The 26,229-nt window shown below is 35.7% G+C and overlaps 1 protein-coding gene across 1 annotated transcript in view; it reads right to left on the reverse strand.

Moving 5' to 3' along the window:
* The window catches only part of ATRX (ATRX, chromatin remodeler), a 235,207-nt gene that overhangs the window by 96,130 nt on the left and 112,848 nt on the right, over window positions 1–26,229 (reverse strand). Inside the window, exons 12-14 of the mRNA XM_018043618.1 lie at window positions 22,902–22,974; window positions 9,141–9,271; window positions 8,270–8,446 (exon numbers count right to left, since the gene is read on the reverse strand). Of these exons, the coding sequence (XP_017899107.1) occupies window positions 8,270–8,446; window positions 9,141–9,271; window positions 22,902–22,974 (381 nt within the window). The remainder of the gene's footprint in view (window positions 1–8,269; window positions 8,447–9,140; window positions 9,272–22,901; window positions 22,975–26,229) is intronic.

Consider the following 26,229-nt stretch of genomic DNA (forward strand, 5'->3'; position numbering starts at 1 on the left):
CAGATACCAACTTCAGTAACTTAATCAGGTTAACAATACCAATAGTAAGAAACAAATTGTTATCATACACACTCAGTATAACACATCAAGAAGGATTCAATATAACTTTTGCAGTATTCTTGTCACAATGTCTAATAATCTAAATCTAACCATAAGAAAACACTAGACAAATACATACAGATCGACAGTCTAGAAAATAACTCATCAACACTCTTCAAAAGTGTCAAGGTCATGAAAGAAAAGACAAATAAACTGTCACAGACTAAAGTAGATTATGGCCACAACTGAATGCAATGCAGGATCCTAGACTAGATTCCAAAGTGGAAAAAGAACACAAGTGGGAAAAATAACGATAACCATATAAAATCTACAATTTACATCAGAGGTCAGAGATCTGATGGTATTTTCAACTTTGTAGGCTATAAGGTCGATGTTGCAGCCACTACTCAACTTTCTCACTGTAAACTCATGAAAGCAATAACTGAGTAACTATGACAGTGCACCAATAAAACTATTTATAAAACCATGAAGGTCAGATTTAGCCTTCAGGTGTAGTTTATCAAACACTGGCTGAATTAATAGTATTGTATCAATGTTAACTTCCTGATTCTGATTATTGTGCTATAATAAGTATAAGGTGTTAAATTAGGAGAGCTAGGTAAAGGGTATTTTTGTGACATTTCTATAAATCTAAAATTACATCAAAATAAAATATTTTTAGAATATCTATTATGATCTGACATCAAAATCAAAGGTCTGGTCTATCTTTAAAAACATAGATAAGCATAAATAATAAAAAAGATTGGTTATGGAAGAAGAGGAGAGTGAAGAGTTACTGTTTAGTTTCAGTTTGGGATGATCAAAGAATTCTGGAGACAGAGAGTGTTGATAGTTGCCAAATAATGTAAATATATTAATGCCACGGAATTGCTTCAAACAGTTAAAAATGGTTAAAAATTATGTTATGTGTATTTTGCCACAGTAAAAAAACAAACAAAAAAACAATAAAGGAGTTCTCTGGTTGTCCAGTGGCTGATACCACACTCCCAGTGCAGGGGGCCCAGATTCAACTCTCGTCAGTGAACTAGATCCCACATACCACAACCAAGAGTTCACATGCCACAACTAAAGATTTCACATGCTGGAAAGAAGATCGAAGATCCTGGGTGCCATAAGTAAGACCTGCTGCAACCAGATACATAAATAAAAATATTATTAAAAAAAAAGAACAGCTAAGCAACTGGGAATTTGGGAGAACAAGATGTCCACAGACACACACAAATTCTGTGATTAAATGCAATAGTATTAATTTTTCATCAAATATGTTATTTTGAAAATGTTCACACCTACCAAAAATTGGAAAGAATCACCAAATGAACAACTGTATCCCTTCTCCTAAATCCACTTAAAGTAGATTTGCTTTACCACATTTGTTTTATTTCTGTCTAAATATATGCATATCCTTTTTTGCCCGGAACCATTTGAAATTACATGCTGATATCATGACACTTCACCCTTAAGTATAAGGGCGCTATCCTACATGATTAAATATCATTATAATACATGAGTAAGGTCCGATGCTGTAAAAAGCAATATTGCATAGGAACGTGGAATGTTCGGTCCATGAATCAAGGCAAATTGGAAGTGGTCGAACAGGACATGGCAAGAGTGAACATCGACAATCTAGGAATCAGCGAACTAAAATGGACTGGAATGGGTGAATTTAACTCAGATGACCATTATATCTACCACTGTGGCAGGAATCCCACAGAAGAAATGGAGTAGCCATCAAGGTCAAGAAAACAGTCCAAAATCCAGTACTTGGATGCAATCTCAAAAATGACAGAATGATCTCTGTTCGTTTCCAAGGCAAACCATTCAATACCACAGTAATCCAACTCTATGCCCCAAACAGTAATGCTGAAGAAGCTGAAGCTGAACGGTTACAAGACCTTTTAGAAATAACACCCAAAAAAGATGTCCTTTTCATTAAAGGGGACTAGAATGCAAAAGTAGGAAGTCAAGAAACACCTGGGGTAATAGGCAAATTTGGCCTTGGAATACGGAATGAAGCAGGGCAGAGGCAAATAGAGTTTTGCCAAGAGATCGCACTGGCCATAGCAAACACTTTCTTCCAACAATACAAGAGAAGACTCTACACATGGACATCACCAGATGGTCAACAGTGAAACCAGATTGATTATATTCTTTGCAGCCAAAGATGGAGAAGCTCTATATAGTCAGCAAAAACAAGACCGGGAGCTGACTGTGGCTCAGATCATGAACTCCTTACTGCCAAATTCAGACGTAAATTGAAGAAAGTAGGGAAAACCACTAGACCATTCAGGCATGATGTAAATAAAATTCCTTATGATTATACAGTGGAAGTGAGAAATAGATTTAAGGGATGAGATCTAATAGATAGATTGCCTGATGAACTATGGATGGAGGTTCATGACATTGTACAGGAGACAGGGATCAAGACCATCTCCATGAAAAGAAATGCAAAAAACCAAAATGGCTGTCTGGGGAGACCTTACAAATAGCTGTGAAAAGAAGAGAAGCGAAAAGCAAAGCAGAAAACGAAAGATATAAGCATCTGAATGCAGAGTTCCAAGACTAGCAAGAATAGATAAGAAAGCCTTCCTCAGGGATCAATGCAAAAGAAATCAATGCAAAGAAATCAAATGCAACAGAATGGGAAAGACTAGAAATCTCTTCAAGAAAATGAGAGATACCAAGGGAACATTTCATGCAAAGATGGGCTCAATAAAGGACAGAAATGGTATAGACCTAACAGAAGCAGAAGATATTAAGAAGAGGTGGCAAGAATACACAGAAGAACTGTACAAAAAAGATCTTCATGACCCAGACAATCACGATGGTGTGATCACACACCTAGAGCCAGACATCCTGGAGTGTGAAGTCAAGTGGGCCTTAGAAAGCATCACTATGAATAAAGCTAGTGGACTTAATGGAATTCCAGTTGAGCTATTTCAAATCCTGAAAGATGATGCTGTGAAAGTGCTGCACTGAATATGCCAGCAAATTAGGAAAACTCATCAGTAGCCACAGGAATGGAAAAGGTCAGTTTTCATTCCAATCCCTAAGAAAGGCAATGCCAAAGAATGATCAAACTACCACACAATTGCACTCATCTCACATGCTGGTAAAGTAATGCTCAAAATTCTCCAAGCCAGTCTTTAGCAATACATGCACCGTGGACTTCCAGATGTTCAAGCTGGTTTTAGAAAAGGCAGAGGAAACAGAGATCAAATCGCCAACATCTCCTGGATCATCGAAAAAGTAAGAGAGTTCCAGAAAAACATCTATTTCTGCTTTATTGACTGTGCCAAAGCCTCTAATTGTGTGGATCACAATGAACTGTGGAAAATTCTTAAAGAGATGGGAATACTAGACCACTGACCTGCCCCTTGAGAAACCTGTATGCAGGTTAAGCAGCAACAGTTAGAACTGGACATGGAACAACAGACTCAGTCCAAATAGGAAAAGGAGTACGTCAAGGCTGTATATTGTCACCCTGCTTATTTAACTTCTATGGAGAGTACATCATGAGAAACACTTGGATGGAGGAAGCACAAGCTGGAATCAAGATTGCCAGGAGAAATATCAATCACCTCAGATATGCAGATGACACCACCCTTATGGCAGAAAGGAAGAGGAACTAAAAAGCCTCTTGATGAAAGTGAAAGAGGAGAGTGAAAAAGTTGGCTTAAAGCTCAACATTCAGAAAACGAAGATCATGGCATCTGGTCCCATCGCTTCATGGGAAATAGATGGGGAAACACTGGAAACAGTGTGATTGCAGCCACGCTTACTCCTTGTAAGAAAAGTTATGACTAACCTAGATAGCATATTCAAAAGCAGAGACATTACTTTGCCAACAAAGGTCCGTCTAGTCAAGGCTATGGTTTTTCCAGTGGTCAGGTATGGATGTGAGAGTTGGACTGTGAAGAAACCTGAGCACCAAAGAATTGATGATTCTGAACTGCGGTGTTGGAGAAAACTTTTGAGAGTCCCTTGGACCGGAAGGAGTTCCAACCAGTCCATTCTAAAGGAGATCAGTCCTGGGTGTTCATTGGAAGGACTGATGCTAAAGCTGAAACTCCAGTACTATGGCCACTGATGCGAAGCGTTGAGTCATTGGAAAAGACTTTGATGCTGGGAGGGATTGGGGGCAGGAGGAGCAGGGGAGGACAGAGGATGAGATGGTTGGATGGCATCACCAACTCGATGGACATGAGTTTGAGTGAACTCCAGAAGTTGGTGATGGACAGGGAGGCCTGGCGTGCTGCCGTTCATGGGATCGCAAAGAGTCATACACAACTGAGCGAGTGAACTGACTGACTGATAATACATGAGAAAAATAACATGAACTAATATAATCTACTATAAATGCAATCAATGCATTCTTGAAATTACCACGAAAATAACTTTTACAAGTTTTTTCAAATTCAGGTGAAAATGTTCACATGCTACACTTCATTTAATAATTAAGCTATTAGCTTCTGATTTTTCCCTATTGCCCATTATAACTTTCCAGACAATATAGAGACACGAGAGTTTGCAAAACTTGGAAAATGGTGCAATTCTGAATGTAGTATCAATCACTATTACATTCATCTTTATTAGAAACATAAATAAGATGGAATTTTAGTTTACTTTCTTCTACACAAACAGACCAAAAAAAAATAGTTGGATTACAAGCAACCCACAGAAAAGGACAGTGGAAACACAGGTCACAGAAAACTTGGGATTCAATAAAACATTTCAAATGTATTTGGCCCACAGCTGCTGACAACGCTACTATTTAGTTGCTAAGTCGTGTCTGACTCTGTGAAGCCATAGACTATAACCCACCAGGCTCTTTTATCTATGGGATTTCCCAGGCAAGAATACTAGAGTGGGTTGCCATTTCCTTCTCCAGGATATCTTCCCGACCCAGGGATCAAACTCATGTCTCCTGCTTGGCAAATGGGTTCTTCACCACTGAACCACCAGGGAAGTCCTATTTGGCCTAGTAAAGGACTCTATATTCCTGAGCTAATAAGCCTAAGAGGCAAAACTAGTATTTCTCCTTTTGAAGATGCATAGGAAATCATGCTGCTTTCTAATATGTTAAATCACTCAGTTCCTTTATAGAATCTGAAAGATCAGCTTGCAGTCATGTTGTAAAGAAATTTATGAAAAATGCATTCACAAAATGAGGTACTATTATTTATTTGTTTACATGAAAATGTCCAAGGCATATTAAGTATATGCATGTGTGGGGAAGGGGTACCTTCCTCCTCTTCTTTAACGGATAGCTGTTGTCCCATAGCCCTTTAAATGCTTAGGATTCCAATATTCTTTCCCTAGTCTTCTATTTGCACAATATTATACCTCTGCTGGGTAATCTCATTATTATACATATACTATGACAACTGAACTTGACATCAACTATGGCAATATGCTCCAAACAGATTCAAAGCCTTCAGTTCAGTTCAGCCGCTCAGTCGTGCCCGACTCTTTGTGACCCCATGGACTGCAGCACGCCAGCCTTCCCTGTCCATCACCAACTCCCAGAGCTTCCTCAAACTCATGTCCATTGAGTCAGTGATGCCATCCAACCATCTCATCCCGTCGTCCCCTTCTCCTCCTGCCCTCAATCTTTCCCAGCATCAGGGTCTTTTCAAATGAGTTAGCTCTTTGCATCAGATGGCCAAAGTATTGGAGTTCCAACTTCAGCATCAGTCCTTCCAATGAATACCCAGGACTGATTTCCTTTAAGATGGACTGGTTGGATCCCCCTGTAGTCCAAGGGACTCTCAAACGTCTTCTCCAACAACACAATTCAAAAGCATCAATTCTCCACTGCTCAGCTTTCTTTATGGTCCAACTCTCACATGCATACATGTACTGGAAAAACCACAGCTTTGACGAGATGGACCTTTGTCGGGAAAGTAATGTCTCTGCTTTTTAATATGATGTCTAGGTTGGTCATAGCTTTTCTTCCAAGGAGCAAGCGTCATTTAATTTCATGGCTGCAGTCACCATCTGTAGTGATTTTGGAGCCCAAGAAAATAAACTCTGTCGTGGTTTCCATCATTTCCCCATCTATTTGCCATGAAGTGATGGAACTGGATGCCATGATCTAAGTTTTTTTAATGTTGAGTTTTAAGCCAGCTTTTTCACTCTCCTCTTTCATCAAGAGGCTCTTTACCTCTCTTTGCTTTCTGCCATAAGGGTGGTATCATCTGCGTATTGGCGGTTATTGATATTTCTCCTGGTTATCGGATCAAAGCCCTTAGTCTCACAGTTTAACAGGCAACTAATCTGACCATATTACATCCTTAGTTGAAACCTTTCAATGGAACAATGAGTGGTTGTACTGAAGTTATAGATCTTGAATGCTGCTAATAAATGTCTTGTGCCTTTATCTAGGTGCTGAACATGTTCATCTAGATTTCCACTTACAGAGACTTCCCTGATGGTCCAGTGGCTAAGACACTATGTTCCCAATGTAGGGGGCCTGGGTTCTATCCGTGATCAGGGAACTAGATCCCACATGCCACAACTAAGAGTTCAAATGCTGCAACCAGAAAAAAACTGCTTGCCACAACTAAAACCCAGTGCGACCAAATAAATACATAATTTTTCTAAAAGCTGTCCACTTATGAAATATATGCTTTTCTATATATATATACCTTAAACAGCTTTTTAAATAGTGGCACCTCTCTGTGAATATACTGAAAACAAACTGTACACTGTAAGCAAGTAAACTGTATTATTTTAAAATTATGTCTCAATACAGCTATAAAAATAATTTTTAAAATAAAAAAAAATTAACTTTTCAATGGCTCTCCATTCTATAGAGCCAATGTACTTCTCAGATATTTCCAAAAATGCTTTCTTATTCCTAGTGGCACAAAGAAGAGTTAATCTGCCTGACAAGAATTGGGTAATAAAGTCTTCAAAGTCTGTCCCAAAGAAGAAAAAACTGTCTTTGAACTTCTTGTTAGCCAAAATCCTCAGAAAAAGTTCATATTTAATTGCTCAATATGTATTATTTAATATGAGAACGCTCTCCACCAACTCTCAAGTAAAATGAACACACCAAAGAGATGTACCATATTCACTCTACAGCCTCATGCACTCATGAGTCCACAGTCAAGTACTCCAATTTGAGGAACAGGCTTACAAGGATCTACAGTATCTGATTTCTGTCTTATTGGTCCAGCCTAATTTCCTGCTGTTTCTTTCCTTACTCCATTCTATACTCCAGCCATACCACATGAATTGCATCCCCTCCACCATGAGCTAAACAATTTGCAGAGGTTTTTAAAACTTTTTCCCTGCTTATATTATAAATTTTAACAACAAATCTACCTTTTCCCCATTTAGAACTTTATCTGCTGAATGAAACTCTCCATCTTTGTCAAGTCTTCTCTGTTGATAACCCCTACCCCTCAAGAAGCTAAAGAAATCCTCTTTATGCCACACCTTAACTTAACATTTGTTACACAAGACAACCCTCATGGTACTACAAGTTCTTATAATACTAATGTCAGTAATTCTTATTAAACCTGACTGCCAAAACTGGCTACATATCAAAATCATTTCAGAGATGCTTTTAATACATATGGATATCTAGGTTCCCACCACCATCAATTATGCTTCAACTGGCTCAAGGTGGAGCCCTGCCATAGGAAGGTATATTTTTAAATCCCACAAGTGATCTGCAAGTGTAGCCAGGTTGAAAACTATCATATAAAACAGTGATTTCTTTATTCATTTTATATCCTCAATGTTCACCATGATGTTGGAAACATGTAACTGACTCAGTGCAGAAAGACACAGAATTTAATGTAATAAAAATTTAACCTGGCTACATATAAGTTTTAAACATAAGCTTGCATAAATCTATCCAAATTAACTATATCTTCTATCTTTCCTCAGGAAAGCATTATTTCTTCCTATAGTTATAGGCAGTCTTATATGTTCCATATGACCTTATGCATATTTTATTTATTGTCATATTTATCTTTTTAATCTAGATGTATATGACTACTAAAGGTCAAAAATATTCTTTGTCATCTCTCAAGTTTCTGGGTTACCTTCCCACTCTAAATTCTTTATTTTACTCTCAGAATAGCTGTTGTCAGTGTGCAGATACTCACCTACTATAGGTGGTCAATTGTTGGACCAGATATGTTCTTTACCAGTATGAACCAGTACGTTGTTCACTATCAAAATTAAAATGTCTTACCCTTCCTTCTATTTCTGCTTTTGGCTTCTTTGTGCTCTTTAGGCTTCATCTTTTTTTCTTCTCCAGATTCTCCATCACTCAGACTCAGTTTGTGTCTCAAAAGCCTATGTCTGTATCTTGGCTTCTTAGATTCTTCAGAATCTGAATCTGATTCAGAAATGGCTTGATTTTTTACTTCTAAATGGAGAAAACAAATCATTAAAACCTTCAGCCTTTTTTCCTTTAAAATGTTGTACACCTATGTATTCTGTTTGTAATTATCATGATTTATAGAACTGATCAGAGCTGCATACTAACCTTGTTAAATTGTTGATAACAAGCAATCTCATACATCACACTTGATCTATTACTATCATTAAGTAGCAATGAAATATCACCAATATACATTTATAGATTTTTAAAAGGTAAAAAATATTTTGCTTTACAACCCATCTATTTATTGGCAGTGACTGACAAAATTTGCACAATTATTACCAGATATTCAAAACGATTAATGGTAGCAATGTTTTAATAAACTTCAAACATATATATTAAGAGATTTTATGCTCAGACAGTCTTCAAAGACTGAACTGGTCAAACAACCTAATTATGACATACTATACTTCTCTCTGGCTTCCCTGGTGGCTCAGACAGTAAAGAATCTGACTGCAGTGTGGGAGACCTGGGTTCAAGTACTGGGTTGGGAAGACCCTGGGAGAAGGAAATGGCAACCCACTCCAGTATTCTTGCATGGAGAATCCCATGGACAGAGGAGCCTGGCAGGCTACAGTCCATGGGGTCACAGAGTCAGACACGACTGCAACTACCCATTTCACTTCACTTCACTTCACTTCACTTCATTTCACTTCACACTTCTCCCTGGGGAACTCACCCTCATCTCCAGGGTTTTCTTCATTGTGTTTTCCAGTTCTTTTCTTCCCTTCTTCTGACTCATCTGAAGATCCATCCTCATCGGAGGAAAGATTGGCTTTAATTTCTTCTAAAAGCATCTTCTTGGCAATTCTCGAGAGTAAAAAGACAATAAAAACTATATATTTGATGGTGAAGTATTACAAATTAAAAACAAATGGAATTATATGTATCAAAATAGAAATAATTTGTCAATAGATTTTTATTATAAATATGTCTATCAAAGTCTATTTTAATTTAAAGTACTAACCAAAACTTTTGAAAATGCTCTTAGCACTGATTTTCCCCCAGTTCTATTCAATTTCACAATATACTGAAAAATCTCAGGGATGTTTCTACTATTTTCACCAATTGCAACTTCATGCTGGATATCCTTCCAATCTTTTACTTGCTCTGCTGCCACCATCTGACAACTACAGTATCAGACAGGGACACAATAGTAAATCAATTCATTCAAACAAATGGTATTTCAACACAAAATTCCACATGAAAGGATTTATTCAACAGCAGAACATATTCTTAGAAAATCAGTGTCTAATAAACCACTAATGTGAAACAGTGCCTAAAACAAGTAAATAACATTTTTGGCTCTTATATTTCAATTTACTGCATAAATTCTTCCAATCAAATGAAAACATACAACATATATTAAAATACTAAAGCAATAAAAAATCCCTAATAATATTCAAACTAAGGCAGAAAAGGGGCAAGAGTGCTATTTACTATGTACATAGTTAAAGAACACAAATTACTTTCAAAAAGTTTTTACTTTCCAAAAAGGTAGATAATGCATTAGCCTAAAGCATACCAAAATTTTTCCAGATGCTCCTCAAAGACTAATTTGCCAATGAAAAAATAAACTGTTCAAAGCATGAGAAAATATTTAATACTATCTTATGTTAAAATATCAGTTCAGTTCAGTTCAGTCGCTCAGTCGTCTCTGGCTATTTGGGACCCCAGGATCCCAGCATGCCAGGCCGCCCTGTCCATCACCATCTCCCGGAGTTGACTCAGACTCACGTCCATCGAGTCCATGATGGCATCCAGCCATTTTATCCTTGGTCGTCCCCTTCTCCTCCTGCCCCCAATCCCTCCCAGCATCGGAGCCTTTTCGAATGAGTCAACTCTTCGCATGAAGTGGCCAAAGTACTGGAGTTTCAGCATTAGCATAATTCCTTCCAAAGAAATCCCAGGGCTGATCTCCTTTAGAATGGACTGGTTGGATCTCCTTGCAGTCCAAGGGACTCGCAAGAGTCTTCTCAAACACCACCGTTCAAAAGCATCAATTCTTCGGCGCTCAGCCTTCGTCACCGTCCAACTCTCACATCCATACATGACCACAGGAAAAACCATAGCCTTGACTTAGATGGACCTTAGTCAGCAAAGTAGTATCGCTGCTTTTGAATATGCTGTCTATGCTGGTCATAACTTTCCTTCCAAGGAGTTAAGAGTCTTTTAATTTCATGGCTGCAGTTACCATCTGCAGTGATTTTGGAGCCCAAAAAGATAAAGTCTAGTACTGTTTCCACTGTTTCCCCATCTATTTCCCATGAAGTGATGGGACCGGATGCCACGATCTTCGTTTCCTGAATGCTGAGCCTTCAGCCAACTTTTTCGCTCTCCTCTTTCACTTTCATCAAGAGGCTTTTTAGCTCCTCTTCACTTTCTGCCATAAAGGTGGTGTCATCTGCATATCTGAGGTTATTGATATTTCTCCTGGCAATCTTGATTCCAGCTTGCGTTTCTTCCAGCCCAGTGTTTCTCATGATGCACTCTGCATATAAGTTAAATAAGCAGGGTGACAATATACAGCCTTAACGTACTCCTTTCCCTATTTGGAACCAGTCTGTTGTTCCATGTCCAGTTCTAACTGTTGCTTCCTGACCTGCATACAGATTTCTCAAGAGGCAGGTCAGGTGGTATGATATTCCCATCTCTTTCAGAATTTTCCACAATTTATTGTGATCCACACAGTCAAAAGCTTTGGCATAGTCAATAAAGCAGAAATAGATGTTTTTCTGGAACTCTCTTGCTTTTTCCATGATCCAGCGGAAGTTGGCAATTTGATCTCTGGTTCCTCTGCCTTTTCTAAAACCAGCTTGAACATCAGGGAGTTCACAGTTCACGAATTGCTGAAACCTGGCTTGGAGAATTTTGAGCATTACTTTACTAGCATGTGAGATGACTACAATTGTGTGGTAGTTTGGGCATTCTTTGGCATTGCCTTTCTTTGGGATTGGAATGAAAACTGAACTTTTCCATTCCTGTGGCCACTGCTGAGTTTTCCAAATTTGTTGGCATACTGAGTGCAGCACTTTCACAGCATCATCTTTCAGGATTTCAAACAGCTCAAATGGAATTCCATCACCTCCACTAGCTTTGTTCGTAGTGATGCTTTCTAAGGCCCACTTGACTTCACATTCCAAAATGTCTGGCTCTAGATTAGTGATCACATCACCATGATTATCTGGGTCATGAAGATCTTTTTTGTACAATTCTTCCGTGTATTCTTGCCACCTCTTCTTAATATCTTCTGCTTCTGTTAGGTCCATACCATTTCTGTCCTTTATTGAGCCCATCTTTGCATGAAATGTTCCCTTGGTATCTCTAATTTTCTTAAAGCGATCTCTAGTCTTTCCCATTCTGTTCTTTTCCTCTATTTCTTTGCATTGATCACTGAAGAAGGCTTTCGTATCTCTTCTTGCTATTCTTTGGAACTCTGCATTCAGATGCTTATATCTTTCCTATTCTCCTTTGCTTTCTGCCTCTCTTCTCTTCACAGCTATTTGTAAGGCCTCCCCAGACAGCCATTTTGCTTTTTTGCATTTCTTTTCCATGGGGATGGTCTTGATCCCTGTCTCCTATACAATGTCACAAACCTCATTCCATAGTTCATCAGGCACTCTATCTATCAGATCTAGGCCCTTAAATCTATTTCTCACTTCCACTGTATAATCATAAGGGATTTGATTTAGGTCATACCTGAATGGTGTAGCGGTTTTCCCTACTTTCTTCAATTTGAGTCTGAATTTGGTAATAAGCAGTTCATGATCTGAGCCACAGTCAGCTCCTGGTCTTTTTTTTTTGTTGACTGTATAGAGCGTCTCCATCTTTGGCTGCAAAGAATGTAATCAATCTGATTTCGGTGTTGACCATCTGGTGATGTCCATGTGTAGAGTCTTCTCTTGTGTTGTTGGAAGAGGGTATTTGCTGTGACCAGTGCATTCTCTTGGCAAAACTCTATTAGCCATTGCCCTGCTTGATTGCGCATTCCAAAGCCAAATTTGCCTGTTACTCCAGCTGTTTCTTGGCTTCCTACTTTTTCATTCCAGTCCCCTATAATGAAAAGGACATCTTTTTTGGGTGTTAGTTCTAAAAGGTCTTGTAGGTCTTCATAGAACCATCCAACTTCAGCTTCTTCAGCATTACTGGTTGGGGCATAGACTTGGATAACTGTGATACTGAATGGTTTGCCTTGGAGACTAACAGAGATCATTCTGTCGTTTTTGAGATTGCATCCAAGTACTGCATTTCGGACTCTTTTGTTGACCGTGATGGCTACTATATTTCTAATAAATTTTCATCTTTGCACTAAAGGAAGATATCAAGAAGTGTAAGATAAAAAGTTTTTGTGTAAGATGAGGTAATTTTCACCTTTAGATATAAATTCATAAATCACAATAACAAAGCGAAACCTTATAAAAAGGCTCAAAAGTTGACATGATTCTTGGTTTTCCCTGAACTAGCTTCTATATGGATAAACATCTACTCTGTAATCATGAATGACTCTAGCTCAGTCAAAATCTTGGAGCTGGAATTAGGAGACTTTTGTTACTTTTAAATTTGAAATTATTTTTATTCATTAACATGAACTCACATTAAATCAAGAATTCATTCAATGGTAGGAGGTGTTAATGTATGTTAATGTTTTTTTAATTTTATTTGAAATATAGATTGCTCATTGCAATTTATATTCAAAGATATACAGCAAAGGCACCTAGACAAACTAAAGCAAACAAAACAGCTAATCACTTTCATAAATGCTGATATGCCCTTTGGTCCTTCCTTCCTAAACAGATAGATAAGAAACATTTAGAAAACAGAGAGAGCTACAAATTGCAAGAGGAAACCACAGATGAGTTAGCTTTTCTGAGGATTTCTAACTTGATATGCATTTTAATGAAGTGGAGATTAGATCATTCCAATTCAAATCCTACTAGAGTTGCATTGGTGGCTCAGATGGCAAAGAATCCACGTGCAATGCAGATGACCTGGGTTCAACCCCTGGGTTGGGAAGATCCCCTGGAGAGGGGAATGGCAATCCACTCCAGTATTCTTGATTGAAAAATCCCTTGGACCAAGGAGCCTGGCGGGCTACAGTCCATGAGATCACAGAGAGTCGGACACAACTGAGAGATACTACCTTTAAACTTCTACATCAGTGGTTTCCTAACTGTACATGGTTTGAACTGTACATAGTAAAGGTTTTTAAGATGGGGACAACTTACATTTCGCCAAGAAAAAAAAATTAAACCCAAATATCATTTATTTCATCATTTTATAAAGTATGAACATACCCCTCCACAAATTAGGAAACAGTTTCAAAAGAAAGGGTGGCTCTTTAAATGAATTATAAGCATCCTTCTGGAAAAACTCTCTAAAATTATCTTTTATACATACCACATCATCATTTCCCATGAACAAGGAATGACTTTCTCAAGCCAATTTGAGTAAAAACACAGATTTGGAATGAATAAGTGTATGTGCACGTGTGTGTACATATAATATGAAGCACTGGATACTAGGTTACAAATAGAAAAACAGTTTACGTGCAGTTACAAGATCTTATATCACCATTTGAGTGGTATAATAACAGCAAATAAGAACACAATTATTAATTTAGTTACTCTAAAGGTTAGTTCAATCACCTGATTTTAGTTTGCATTTACAAGTTTAAAAAATGTCATAAACTCCGTATAATCTATAAAGACTTGGTTGTTAATTTTAGGAAACCACATATTTCTTCTTTCAAACTCTAGATTCCTAATAAGTCTACTAAATGAAAAGTCATAACATGTAAATTTATAAATACTAAAATTCTAGGCTGTCATGAGGAAACGAACATAAAATATGTAAGATAATAAGATTCTATACCACATGAAAAATCACACAATAAATCATGAAAAATGAAATGAGATCCACACACTGAAGAATTACTTGATTTATCAACAACCCTCAATAAAGTCATAATATACAGAATAATCACAGATGCTTTAGAAGTGAATGCTCATTTTTCTCCAATCTGAAAGTTATACAGAATAATGGAGATTCCCTAAGCTTTACCTCACTAAGATGTTTTAGATTTGCCCTTTTGAGCAAAGGAAAGCCTAATGAATACCCATATACATTAAGCCCTAAAAAGAATAATAAAGTAAAATAATTTTGCATAAATAATGGCTGATGGCTCAAGTCCAATAGGTCAAAGACTTAATGTATCATACAATTAGCCCATCACATAACGTACAACTCAAAGTTAGAACTTAATTTGAAAGACCTAAGGGCTGAGGCTGACCTTCAACCTGAGTATTCAAACATGTTGAGGTGAGATGTGTCCCATCTACAAAGCCTGCAGTGAGATTCTTCAAGGGAAACTCCACTACATTAACTCTTGAGTCACGGGTCACAGAAACTTCAAGGACATCATCACTTGAGAACCAGCTCAGGCTGGGAAAGCGTCATTTTGGAGGCCTCAGCTGGACCCATGCTGGAATGCATGTGATGGATGTATAGTCATGATTCCTAGTTGATTCTGTTTGCTCTGAAGTTTCCTTTCTTGAGGTTTTCCAGGATGTTTCTGAGAAAATCATCCAGGCAACAAGGTACTGCCCCTAGAATCTCAATGCTCAGCATTACATCTTGGGGCAGGTACAGCATTCAAAGCAGTCACAACTCTACCAGAAGCATCAGAGGCACTAGTTGTGCCAAACTTGTGGCAGAAAACCTGGCAGAACCAGAAGTAATGGAGCCACTTCTCCATTTTCCTGAAAGGGAAGGAAAGGAGAGGGGAAGAAAGCAAAACAATATGGAAAGGAGGATAAAAACCCACAAACAATGATCAGAAGTGGTAGCATGAAAGAGTAATAGAACCTCAAAACTCAAACAAGCTAAATCACATAATGAATACCAAGAGATAATGCCTTATTATCCTTGCACCATCAGCTACTAAAATAAAGCAAAAATAAAATAAGGAATGAGGCCAACAATGCAAAGACAAATGAGCAATCACACAGAGAGCAAACGAGACAAGAAAGCCTTTAGTAATTCTGATCCTTCCTAGAAAGGAAATCAGTAAAGCCTCTTGTTTAAGCACTCAAACAGGAAAAGAAAGTAAACCACCTCTTGGCTGGTAGAAAAATCGATAATTCAAAACACTCAGTTTCTTAAAAAAGGAATAATCAAGAGAATCTCTTCCACCAGGGAATTTTAGAGAAACAGCCATTACAAAAGCAACACAAAATGTTAGAACTGAAGAAAGGACCTCAGAGTCCAAGTTTGTCATTTCATAGATGAGGAAACAGGCTTAAAAAGGGGAAATGACTTGGCCAAAGAAACAAAGCTAGTAAGTGGCAAAGCCAGAGGTACAATCTAAGCTCCTAAATCCCAATCTGCTACTAATTTTACTATGTTAGTCCTATATTCTCTACTCATTCATTGCTACTGTGCTAATTAATGAGTGCTTAGGGCAATACACTAAAGTCACATTCTTAAAGATATCTGTATTTCATTGATTTTTAAGATTATGTATTTAGAAATGAAAGAATTCAAGCTTTCATTTTTAAAGATTTTTTTAAAAAGAGTTGTAAACATCTTTCACCTAGTATGCACTATCTCTAAAATACTGATAGACCATTTCAGATATCCCCAACAATCTACTGTCTTTATCTTTCAAGAGATTCTGAAAACAGGGTTGAAGAAAATTACTAAATGAAACTACATTTTTAGAAGGCCAAAATAGTGTGGCTCCATACACAAAGGTGACAAATTAATTTTTTTTGCATTCTGTGCAAAATATCACAAAAGAATAGTTAAAACAGAGAATTCTGAATAAGATTATAGTTTTAGAGATAAAAACACAACTAAGTAAATGTAATACTAAAACAACACACCATATATAAAAGGTTGATCTATAAAACAATTCAAATAACTACAGTCAAAAAATGTTGAATAAATAAAATTTCTCACAATAAAAATTTTTTTGAGAACAGGGTGAGGGACACATAACCCTCTAGTATGGAGGGACGCTTTGTTTTAACAAGTATTATATACTTCAGGTTGAGAATAAAAGATAAACACTGCATAAAACTACAAAGGAATTCCTCATCTTCAAAATCTGTATTAGTATTTTTTTAAACGCTGGTTCAAAATTAGTAATTTTTTTTTTTTGGTCACTTGGCTAAGCTTGGATCAAATCCAACCCCACTGCAGTGGAAACAGAGTCCTAATCACTGGACCACCAGGGAAGGCTCCAAAATTGATACTGGGTTAAACTTGAACGAACTTTTTGACCAACCCAGTATCTTGATATGACCCTTTCTATGAAAAAAATATAACCAAGGCATAATGAAGAGAGTGCTATTCATGAGATAATGATGAAGTCACTAAATAACCAAAAAGCTAAACACCACCTTGAAATATTTTAGTCACATGTTCTATAATGTTTGCACTTAATAAAAAACATCACCGTTTACTTAAAATTAGTATCAAATAACTTTTAAAAAAATCTTAGGAGTAGAAAGATAAAAGCTGTATGAAATTAAGAACTCAAAGTTTATTAACAATTTATGCATGGGCTCAAATTACAAAATGTGTATTCCCTGATTTTATGTAAAAATCTAAGCCAATTTTAGAGAAAATTTTAATAAGAAATTTATTAACATTGATATTAATGTAGGAAATTTGATCATACTAAAGAACTAGTTCAATTTTTTAATATTCAATACTTGAAAAGTAAAATCAAAGAATTTGAAAAAAAAAAAAAAGAATTTGCCTTAATTTTATTTTCAAAATCCAAAGACTATATAGTCATAAAAATCAACCTTTTTTGCTCACCCTAGAAACTCAAAACTCTCTCTTTTTGGGGGAGTGGGGATGGGAGCTTTTTCTCATTTTCTCAAAGTCCTAGTATCACCAAACAATAGAAAATAGGGGAAAAAGGCTGAACATAATGTTTATATCTCAGGTAGATTATATCTAGTGGCCAGATCACCTGTATTATACTTGACTTGCAATACTTACCTGCACTGGAAAGACAAAGGAAATTGAAAAAAAATTGCCTTAAAATTGCCAGATATTTAAAACCCTTATTCAAACATGAAACAAGTAAAATACTCATTTAAAACCTATCTTTCTTTTTAAAGCTCAATGAAACCTAAATCAATTTTGCAAATCAAATATGAAAAAAAATTCACAGAAAAAAATTATTGCAGTTTAGCAAATTTGTAAAGAAAGCTAAAGACATATACAGAAGATGAACACTTGTAAACGTGCTTAAGAAACCAAAGTCATATGCCAAAGGGACTTGACATATATTCAAGCCAATAATCTTTGCTGAAACCAAGTAAACAATCATCAAATATCTTTATTAGAATGAAAAACATCCAGGAATCATTAATCACTTCCAAAAATATGCTTGATTAATAGCATAGAGCCTGCATCAACAGAATACACCAAACTAATAGGGGAAAAAAATAATCATTTGTATGTTTTCCAGTCTGAAAAGCAAAGTAGTACCAACTGATATAACAACTGGAAAACTAAGGCTACAACGTAGTCCCACAATAATGAAGCAGAAATTCTATTAACAATGGGCAATTTCTTAAAGCAATCTCCACATCAAATTTTGCTTCTATGAAAAAAAATTAGCCCCACTGAGACAGAAATTATGAGAAAAACTATGCAATATTAGTCAACCTAACTAAGCATTTTTCTACTATAAAGTAAATATTAATATATATATGTGTGTGGCCGTAGAGGATATACATATAAAAAGCCTCAATTTAAGCTAAGTTTGGATTTTTAAAATTGCAGATTTAGGAAAAATTCTGACAATCTAGTTTTTTTCCTTTAAAAGCTCAGTTTTAAATATTTTCCACACCCTGTAAAAATTACAAATAAAGAATATTCTGAAGATAATTCTTTTGGAGGGGCTAGATTCTTCAGTGATAGTTTAACATGCAACCTCTGAAGAAACGCCTGATTTAATAATCCTCAACACAATCACTACTGAACTTAAATACACTACTATGTTATGACTGAGGCTAATTCACAGTGCAGGTATTAAAATAAACATTAAATATCCTTTTAATGAAAGAATCAATTTAAAACAAAACAGATATTTGAAAGGCAACATTAACATAATGGACAATTCAAATAAATGACCTTAAAATTACATGTATAATTTAAATAATCTGACAAACTGATATCATTTTCCCTTCCAAAAAGTATATAAAGCCTGTTATAAAATCTGAATTAAATTCTGTTATACAAATTCAAAATATAAACTTAGTCTATTTATATTTTTTCAAAAAACCTGAAACAAAAATTATAAAAGTTAAACTGCTGCTCAACCTATAATTTTTATCACTGTTTACTAAAGGTAATTAAATAGAAATTATTTTACAAGTTAGACCACTCTATCTCACAATAGCATACATTTACTTTCAAATACGAATGATACTACATAATAGCATGCTAAAATAACAAACTTATTTATTCACACCTACTAAAATATTCAGGATATGACTAAGTTCTTTAAATTACCTCAAAACCTACTATAACTTTAAAATGAAAATGATAAATTATAATGAAATCTGTCATAAAATTTTCACATAGGTAAATATATATGTTATATATAAGAACATATGTTTAAAGAATTATAAAGTATTCACTTCCTCAATTTCAGAAATATCAAAACTTAGCTGACTACAAACTAGCTTGCATATCTTGGTTCTACCAAATTGTTTCAACTCTCATGAAAAGAGCAATTATAATAAAAATTAAATGCTTGAACAAGAAAAAAGTTTTACAGACATTTATTGCATCCAAATAATTAACTATTTGCATTAATACACTATTTACCTGTCCATAAATATCAACAGTGAAAATGTGTTACAATACTGCTAAAAAGGCAAAGCATATGAAATTTATACACAATTGTGTACATATTTATACATCATTACAATATGCTGTCTACTAAAATATATCCAACTCAAAAATGTAAAAGGTACAAAATAACTCCAAGACTTTATCATGATCTGAAAACAAACTTTTAAAACTTGCTTAGTGCATATTCAAATCTGCTCAAGTACACTGTCTATACTAAAATAATTTAAAAAGGTATTATATCCCCATCATTAGATAACACATGGGTATTAGATACCTCTTTGGTATACTGCATATGAAACAAGTTATTAATGGCATATTTTATAAGAGCACACTAAACTGGATATAAAGAAAAACATGCTCAAAATAAAATTCTTCTCGAAAGTACTCAACATGGTTGTACTTTTTTAATCACAAATAAACGATGGAATTAAAGATGCCTTTCAATAAAATACCTGCCAGTTACAGAGAGATATGATCAAGTAACATAAAAGATAAAAAGTATACTTATATTTTGACAAGCTCTAACACAAAAATTATTGCACCCTAATGACACTTATTTGGTGGTTAAATATGAAATTAAGGTTCATAACCCATAAGTAAATTAGGATATAGCATGTTTTAAACATTATTAGCCTTTCAATAACATTTGAGACCATATAATTTACAAGAAAACAAATAACATAAATAAATGAAGAGGAATTAAAGCATGCTAAAAAAGAATAAAATTTAAATGCCTGTAACATAAAAGTTAATGAAATTTGAAAAAAACTGGATATATATGTTTAATCAAAAAATAAGCAGATGACAGCACCTGAGTTTATCTATGACTAATCTCCACTAGAACAAAGCTAGTGGAGGTGATGGAATTCCAGCTGAGTTATTTCAAATCCTGAAAGATGATACTGTGAAAGTGCTGCACTCAGTGTCAGCAAATTTGGAAAACACAGCAGTGGCCTCAGGACTGGAAAAGGTCAGTTTTCATTCCAATCCCAAAGAAAGGCAATGCCAAAGAATGCTCAAAGTACCACACAATTGCACTCATCTCACACTCTAGCAAAGTAATGCTCAAAATGCTACAAGCCAAGCTTTGGCAATATATGAACCATGAACTTCAAGATGTTCAAGCTGGTTTTAGAAAAGGTAAAGAAACCAGAGATCAAACTGCCAACACCTGCTGGATCATCAAAAAAGCAAGAGAGTTCCAGAAAAACATCTACTACTTCTTTATTGACTATGCCAAAGCCGTGTGACTGTGTGGATCCAAGAAACTGTGGAAAATTCTGAAAGAGATGGGAATACCAGATCACCTGACCTTCTCTTGAGAAACCTATATGCAGGTCAGGAAGCAACAGTTAGAACTGGACGTGGAACAACAGACTGGTTCCAAATAGGAAAAGGAGTATGACAAGGCTATATATTGTCACCCTGCTTATTTAACTTATATGCAGAGTACATCATGAGAAACTCTGGGCTGGAGGAAGCACAAGCTAGAATCAAGATTGCTGGGAGAAATATCAATAACCTCTGATATACAGATGACACCACCCTTATGGCAGAAAGTGGAGAAGAACTGAAGAGCCTCTTAATGAAAGTGAAAGAGGAGAGTGAAAAAGATGGCTTAAAGCTCAACATTCAGAAAATGAAGATCATGGCATCTGGTCCCATCACTTCATGGAAAATAGATGGGGAAACAGTGGAAACAGTGGCAGACTTTATTTTGGGGGGCTCCAAAATCACTGCAGATGGTGACTGCAGCCATGAAATTAAGACGCTTACTCCTTGGAAGGAAAGTTATGACCAACCTAGATAGCATATTAAAAAGCAGAGAGACATTACTTTGTCAACAAAGGTCCATCTAGTCAAGGCTACGGTTTTTCCAGTGGTCATGTATGGATGTGAGGGTTGGACTGTAAAGAAAGCTGAGCACAGAAGAAGTGATGCTTTTGAACTGTGGTGTTGGAGAAGACTCTTGAGAGTCCCTTGGACTGCAAGGAGATCCAACCAGTCCATCCTAAAGGAGATCAGTCCTGGGTATTCACTGGAAGGACTGATGTTGAAGCTAAAACTCCAATACTTTGGCCACCTGATACGGAAAAGCTGACTCATTTGAAAAGACCCTGATGCTGGGAAAGATTGAGGGCAGGAGGAGAAGGGGACGACAGAGGATGAGATGGTTGGATGGCATCACCAACTCCATGGACATGGGTTTGGGTGGACTCCAGGAATTGGTGATGGACAGGGAGGCCTGGCGTGCTGCGATTCATGGGGTCGCAAAGAGTCGGACACGACTGAGCAACTTAGCTGAAGCTCTATTCAAAACTACAAAAGAAAAATTATTGTTCATTCACCTTAATAAAAATGCTGTCCTATTAATTAGGAGAATGTTGATCTTTGAAACAGAAAAACCTGTCAGCAACAGCAAGACATAACAAAACTATAGTGACAGCTGGCCCCATAGCTTTTAATAACTCAGTTAATTCCTTACAAAATTATGACACAAAAATTAATGTTTATCTTCATGCTTTCTTAGTTATTAGAGCTTACTATTAGGAATAAATGGATATTAATATAGTACTCTATAGTAAAATCTCAAGTCTATCATATATTTTTGGTGCCAGAATTGATCAGAGAACATTTCATCCAATCTTTTCATTTTAGAAAACAGAAAATTGTGGCAAAAATCACTTTTCCAAGATCACACAGAAAAGTCAGAACTAGAAGTTAGATAATCTTATGCCCATTATCCCCAAATTCCATCCATTACACCACACTGTCTCCATGAAGATTATGAGTATGTGGGATCTTCTAGTTCAGGAAGGGTTTAAAAGATATATAAAAAACATAAATTTTTGAATATCTCCACTTTCTTTATTCCTCATTGCTAAGATATGGGTGTATCTTTATTTTTTTTCTTCTCCCTGCTATCCCTTAGTTAAGTCAATCTGTACAGACTACAATGTTCACATTTAAACCTATTATATAAGTATTATTAATGTTAACACTATCAAACTGTCTACTTCTATTTTATTTGAAAAACTGTTAAAATCTAAATCAGTCTAGACACTGTGCAAATAGATACTCATTTTGAAAGCAATTTCTTAATCATCTGACCAGTCTCCTTTTTTCACTTTGAATAGGTTTTAATGAATAGGATCATCACATTGGATGGCAATTTAAAACAATAATCAATATTGAGGATAGAGATTTCTGCTGTCAATTTTTGAGACATGATTCAATTTCACTAATAAATAATCTGTCAAAATTAAAATATTCTCAAAAACTTATCACAGTTTACATGAAACATAAAAATTGACAGTGTTGTATTTATAACACACCCTATGCTGGATGTGTTGATATTTATATTTATTTTCTCTTAAGGTTTCAGAGTTACCCCATTTTTTTGGCCTTTCTTTGAAACATGGAGGAAGACTGCAAGTTAGTCTTTCTAAAGCTGGCACTCCTAGTTTGTACAACTTGCTTGCGATTCCGATGCTGCTCTTTGTGCCCATGCCTAGGGTGTGTTATAATCTTTTTAAGGTCCTTACAGATGGAATCATACCTATTTTCAGGATCATTGTCATCGTCGTCATCATCCACTGTGACAGGCACTGATTTAGATAAGGCTTCGTCTCCTTGAGGGAATAAAAGTGTACTTAAAATTATCTACGTAAGTAAAATCATGTAAAATAAAACTGAAAGCCAAAAACTTTAAAATAAGTAGTGAGTCCTAAACTATGCTCTGGGATCCAAAACATGAATAAAAATAATTTATAAGGAAAGTACAATGTGGAATTTAAGAAGTGTCAGCAGCAAAATAATATATAGTTGGATCTTATATATTTCAAAGTCTCTTCCCACAGCACAAGAATTTTAAAACTCATCCTTCCTAGTAACAAATATTTTATCATTCACCATCATATTAGCGTAAGTTTCTCAATGAAGTAGGCTTTGTACTGACCCATTTAAAGTTAACAGATGTCTAACTTTTTCTGTATCATTGAAGAATTTTTTTAAAATGCTACCAATACTTGGTGATACTTGAATTTGTAAAATATACTTGAATTTGTATGGTGCTCATGAGTAGAATCACCCAGAGATATATTAAAGTACAGTAAAACTTATTTCCTTACAAAAAGTAACATTTATATCTTTTGATTAAAACTATAAAGTGATTAGGAGAAGGAAATGGCAACCCACTCCAGTATTCTTGCCTGAAGAATCCTGTGGACACAGGAGCCTGGTGGGATGCTGTCCATGGGGTCGCACAGAGTCAGACATGACTGAAGCGACTTAGCATGCATGCATGCATTGGAAAACGAAATGGCAAGCCACTCCAGTATTCTTGCCTGGAGAATCCCAGGGACAGAGGAGCCTGGTGGGCTGCCGTCTATGGGGTCGCACAGAGTCGGACATGACTGAAGCGACTTAGCAGCAGCAGCAGCATAAAGAGATTAAGAAAATTTGTACATTTCATTGGATATAAATTTTGCCTCAGAAACAAACATTGTACCCTAGTTAACACTATAAATGCTGAAGTAATCAGGGAGAATTATTCAAATTCATCAAAAATTTCAAGGGCATTAATAACACTGAGTGAAGAAAGACAATTTTGAAAGGTTATACACTTCATGATTCCATCTCAAAATAACAGAATTACAGAGATGGAAATCAGATTAACAGTTGCCACAGGTTAAGAATGGGGATATGGAAGGAAGTGTGTATAGGGGTAGCACAAGGGAACCTTGTGGTAATGAAACAGTTCAATATATTGGTTGTTGTGGTAGCTATACAAAGCTACACATGATACAAATTTTGCACAGAATTATACTTACACACACACAACCACACATACACACAAATGAAGGAGTGCATGTAAAACTGATGAAATCTGAATAAATCATCAGTTTCCTGGTTATGACACTGTACTATAATTATGAAAGATTGATACCATTGGAGGAAATTAATGAAAGACATCCAAGACCTTCTGTATACTTTCAACTTCCTGTGAATTTATAATTATTTCAAAATAAACAAAAGAGGGGGCAAAAGTTAGGTTCATTGATGGATAGATAGGATATATAAATTAAAGTATGTGATAAAGCAAATATAGTACAATGTTAACAGCAGAAATTCCTCCATATATTTAACATTTTTTCATAAAAAAATACTGGGAGAAAATGTTGAAGAAAAAAATTCACTAGGAACACAGATACCTACAGGTGCAGGATAGAAATATGCTAACTGTAGAAAGACAAAAGTAAATCTTCCAATTAACCTTAGCAAACTCACAATAAATACTTCATTCAAACAGTTCAATCCTCAAATTAAATATTACTAGCGATATTACTGCTGTTCCTCCTTACCACATCTTTGAAAATTTGACCCATCCTTCAAATCTGAGTTCAAATACTATCTGTTCTTTTAAGTCTTCCTCCAATATTTGGATAACTGGCTCACCTACTATTTATCACACAGACTCATTTTAGTTTTACATCTTTCTCCTGGTATTCTTTTTTTAAAAACAAATAATGACTTATCTATGTCTATCTTGCTCACTGGACTGCAATCTCCTAGGACCATGTTCCTCATCATGGTTAGTCATGCCATCCCCGAGACCAACTAGAAAATGGTGTACACTGTAATAGATTCCCAACTATTGCTGAATAAATAGGAATCCTCTAAATTCATGGGAGCAGGGTAGGCTTTTTAAGAGCTCATAAAAATTGTCACCTGAATTAAGTTGGATGTATTAGGAGAATAGATAAATTTAGCATGCTTTGTATACAGGCAAGCAAATTCTTAAGGAATGCCACTATCATTGACTCACACCCAAACTTATCCTGGAAATCAGTGCTTTTAACATAGTGCTTATTTGCAATTCCCTGAATATTTTTTTCTGACTAAGTATTTCTACCAACAAAGTCCAATTTTTATTTATTTTAATTTTTTATTGAAGTATAGTTGACAATGTCCAATTGTTAGATGAGTTCATTGTCCTCCTTTTCTACATCTAAAAGTATAATCAGTCCAAGAAATACCCAGAGTGAAGAAAATCTGAACAACAAATTTTATTCCTTCCAATAGTTGAGAGACTGGCATCTTGCCTGAAGTGCAGAATTCTCAAGGCTTTTCTGGATATAAACATGAGAAAAGGGAAATGAACCCTCTTAAGTATTAGCCATATGTTGCCATCTCTTATTAAGAGCTAATCAATGCATATTACTTTTTAAAATAGTTATTAACAGTTCTAAGCATGAGAATTGTAATTCTCATAGAAACTCTCATATATGTCAAGTGAGATTTGGGGAGATGAAAATTAGTATCTGAAATCAAACATGCAGATTTCACTAGGGAAGCTGTTTTGTCATGGAAATCAGTTTTACAAAGTTTGACTAGTCCAACAGTCTACTCCATGTAATTTATTATTCTCACACTCTAATCCTAATGAGAGTTTTTTCAACCTGCCTGATAACCAAAACATTGAATTGATATCAAAGCAACCATTATATTATATTTTGAATACAAATTCACAATCTCATATGCAATTTAAAAATCTAAGAAATTCTCAAAATTAAAAATTTTGTAAGGTGGTACCAAAGTTTACTTGGCAGCAATATCTAATCTGAACTGCTTATTCCTCTTACATGTAAATGTTCATATGTTCTGCTGGAACACAATAGTAAGTGCAATCTCCTTTACAATAAATTTGAAGTGTCCTTGGTTAACTGACAGGTTTTATTGACTTAAAAAAAGACAATAAGAGCAACAAGTGTACATTTATTATACAACTATTTTTTAAAGAACTGCCATAATGATAAATATTTTTAATTTTTTGAGGGGTATCATTGACCCATACCCTTATTGTCCTAGTGCTCTATCTCATCAGG

This window comes from Capra hircus, assembly GCF_001704415.2.
Source record: "Capra hircus breed San Clemente chromosome X unlocalized genomic scaffold, ASM170441v1, whole genome shotgun sequence".
Classification (NCBI taxonomy): domain Eukaryota; kingdom Metazoa; phylum Chordata; class Mammalia; order Artiodactyla; family Bovidae; genus Capra; species Capra hircus.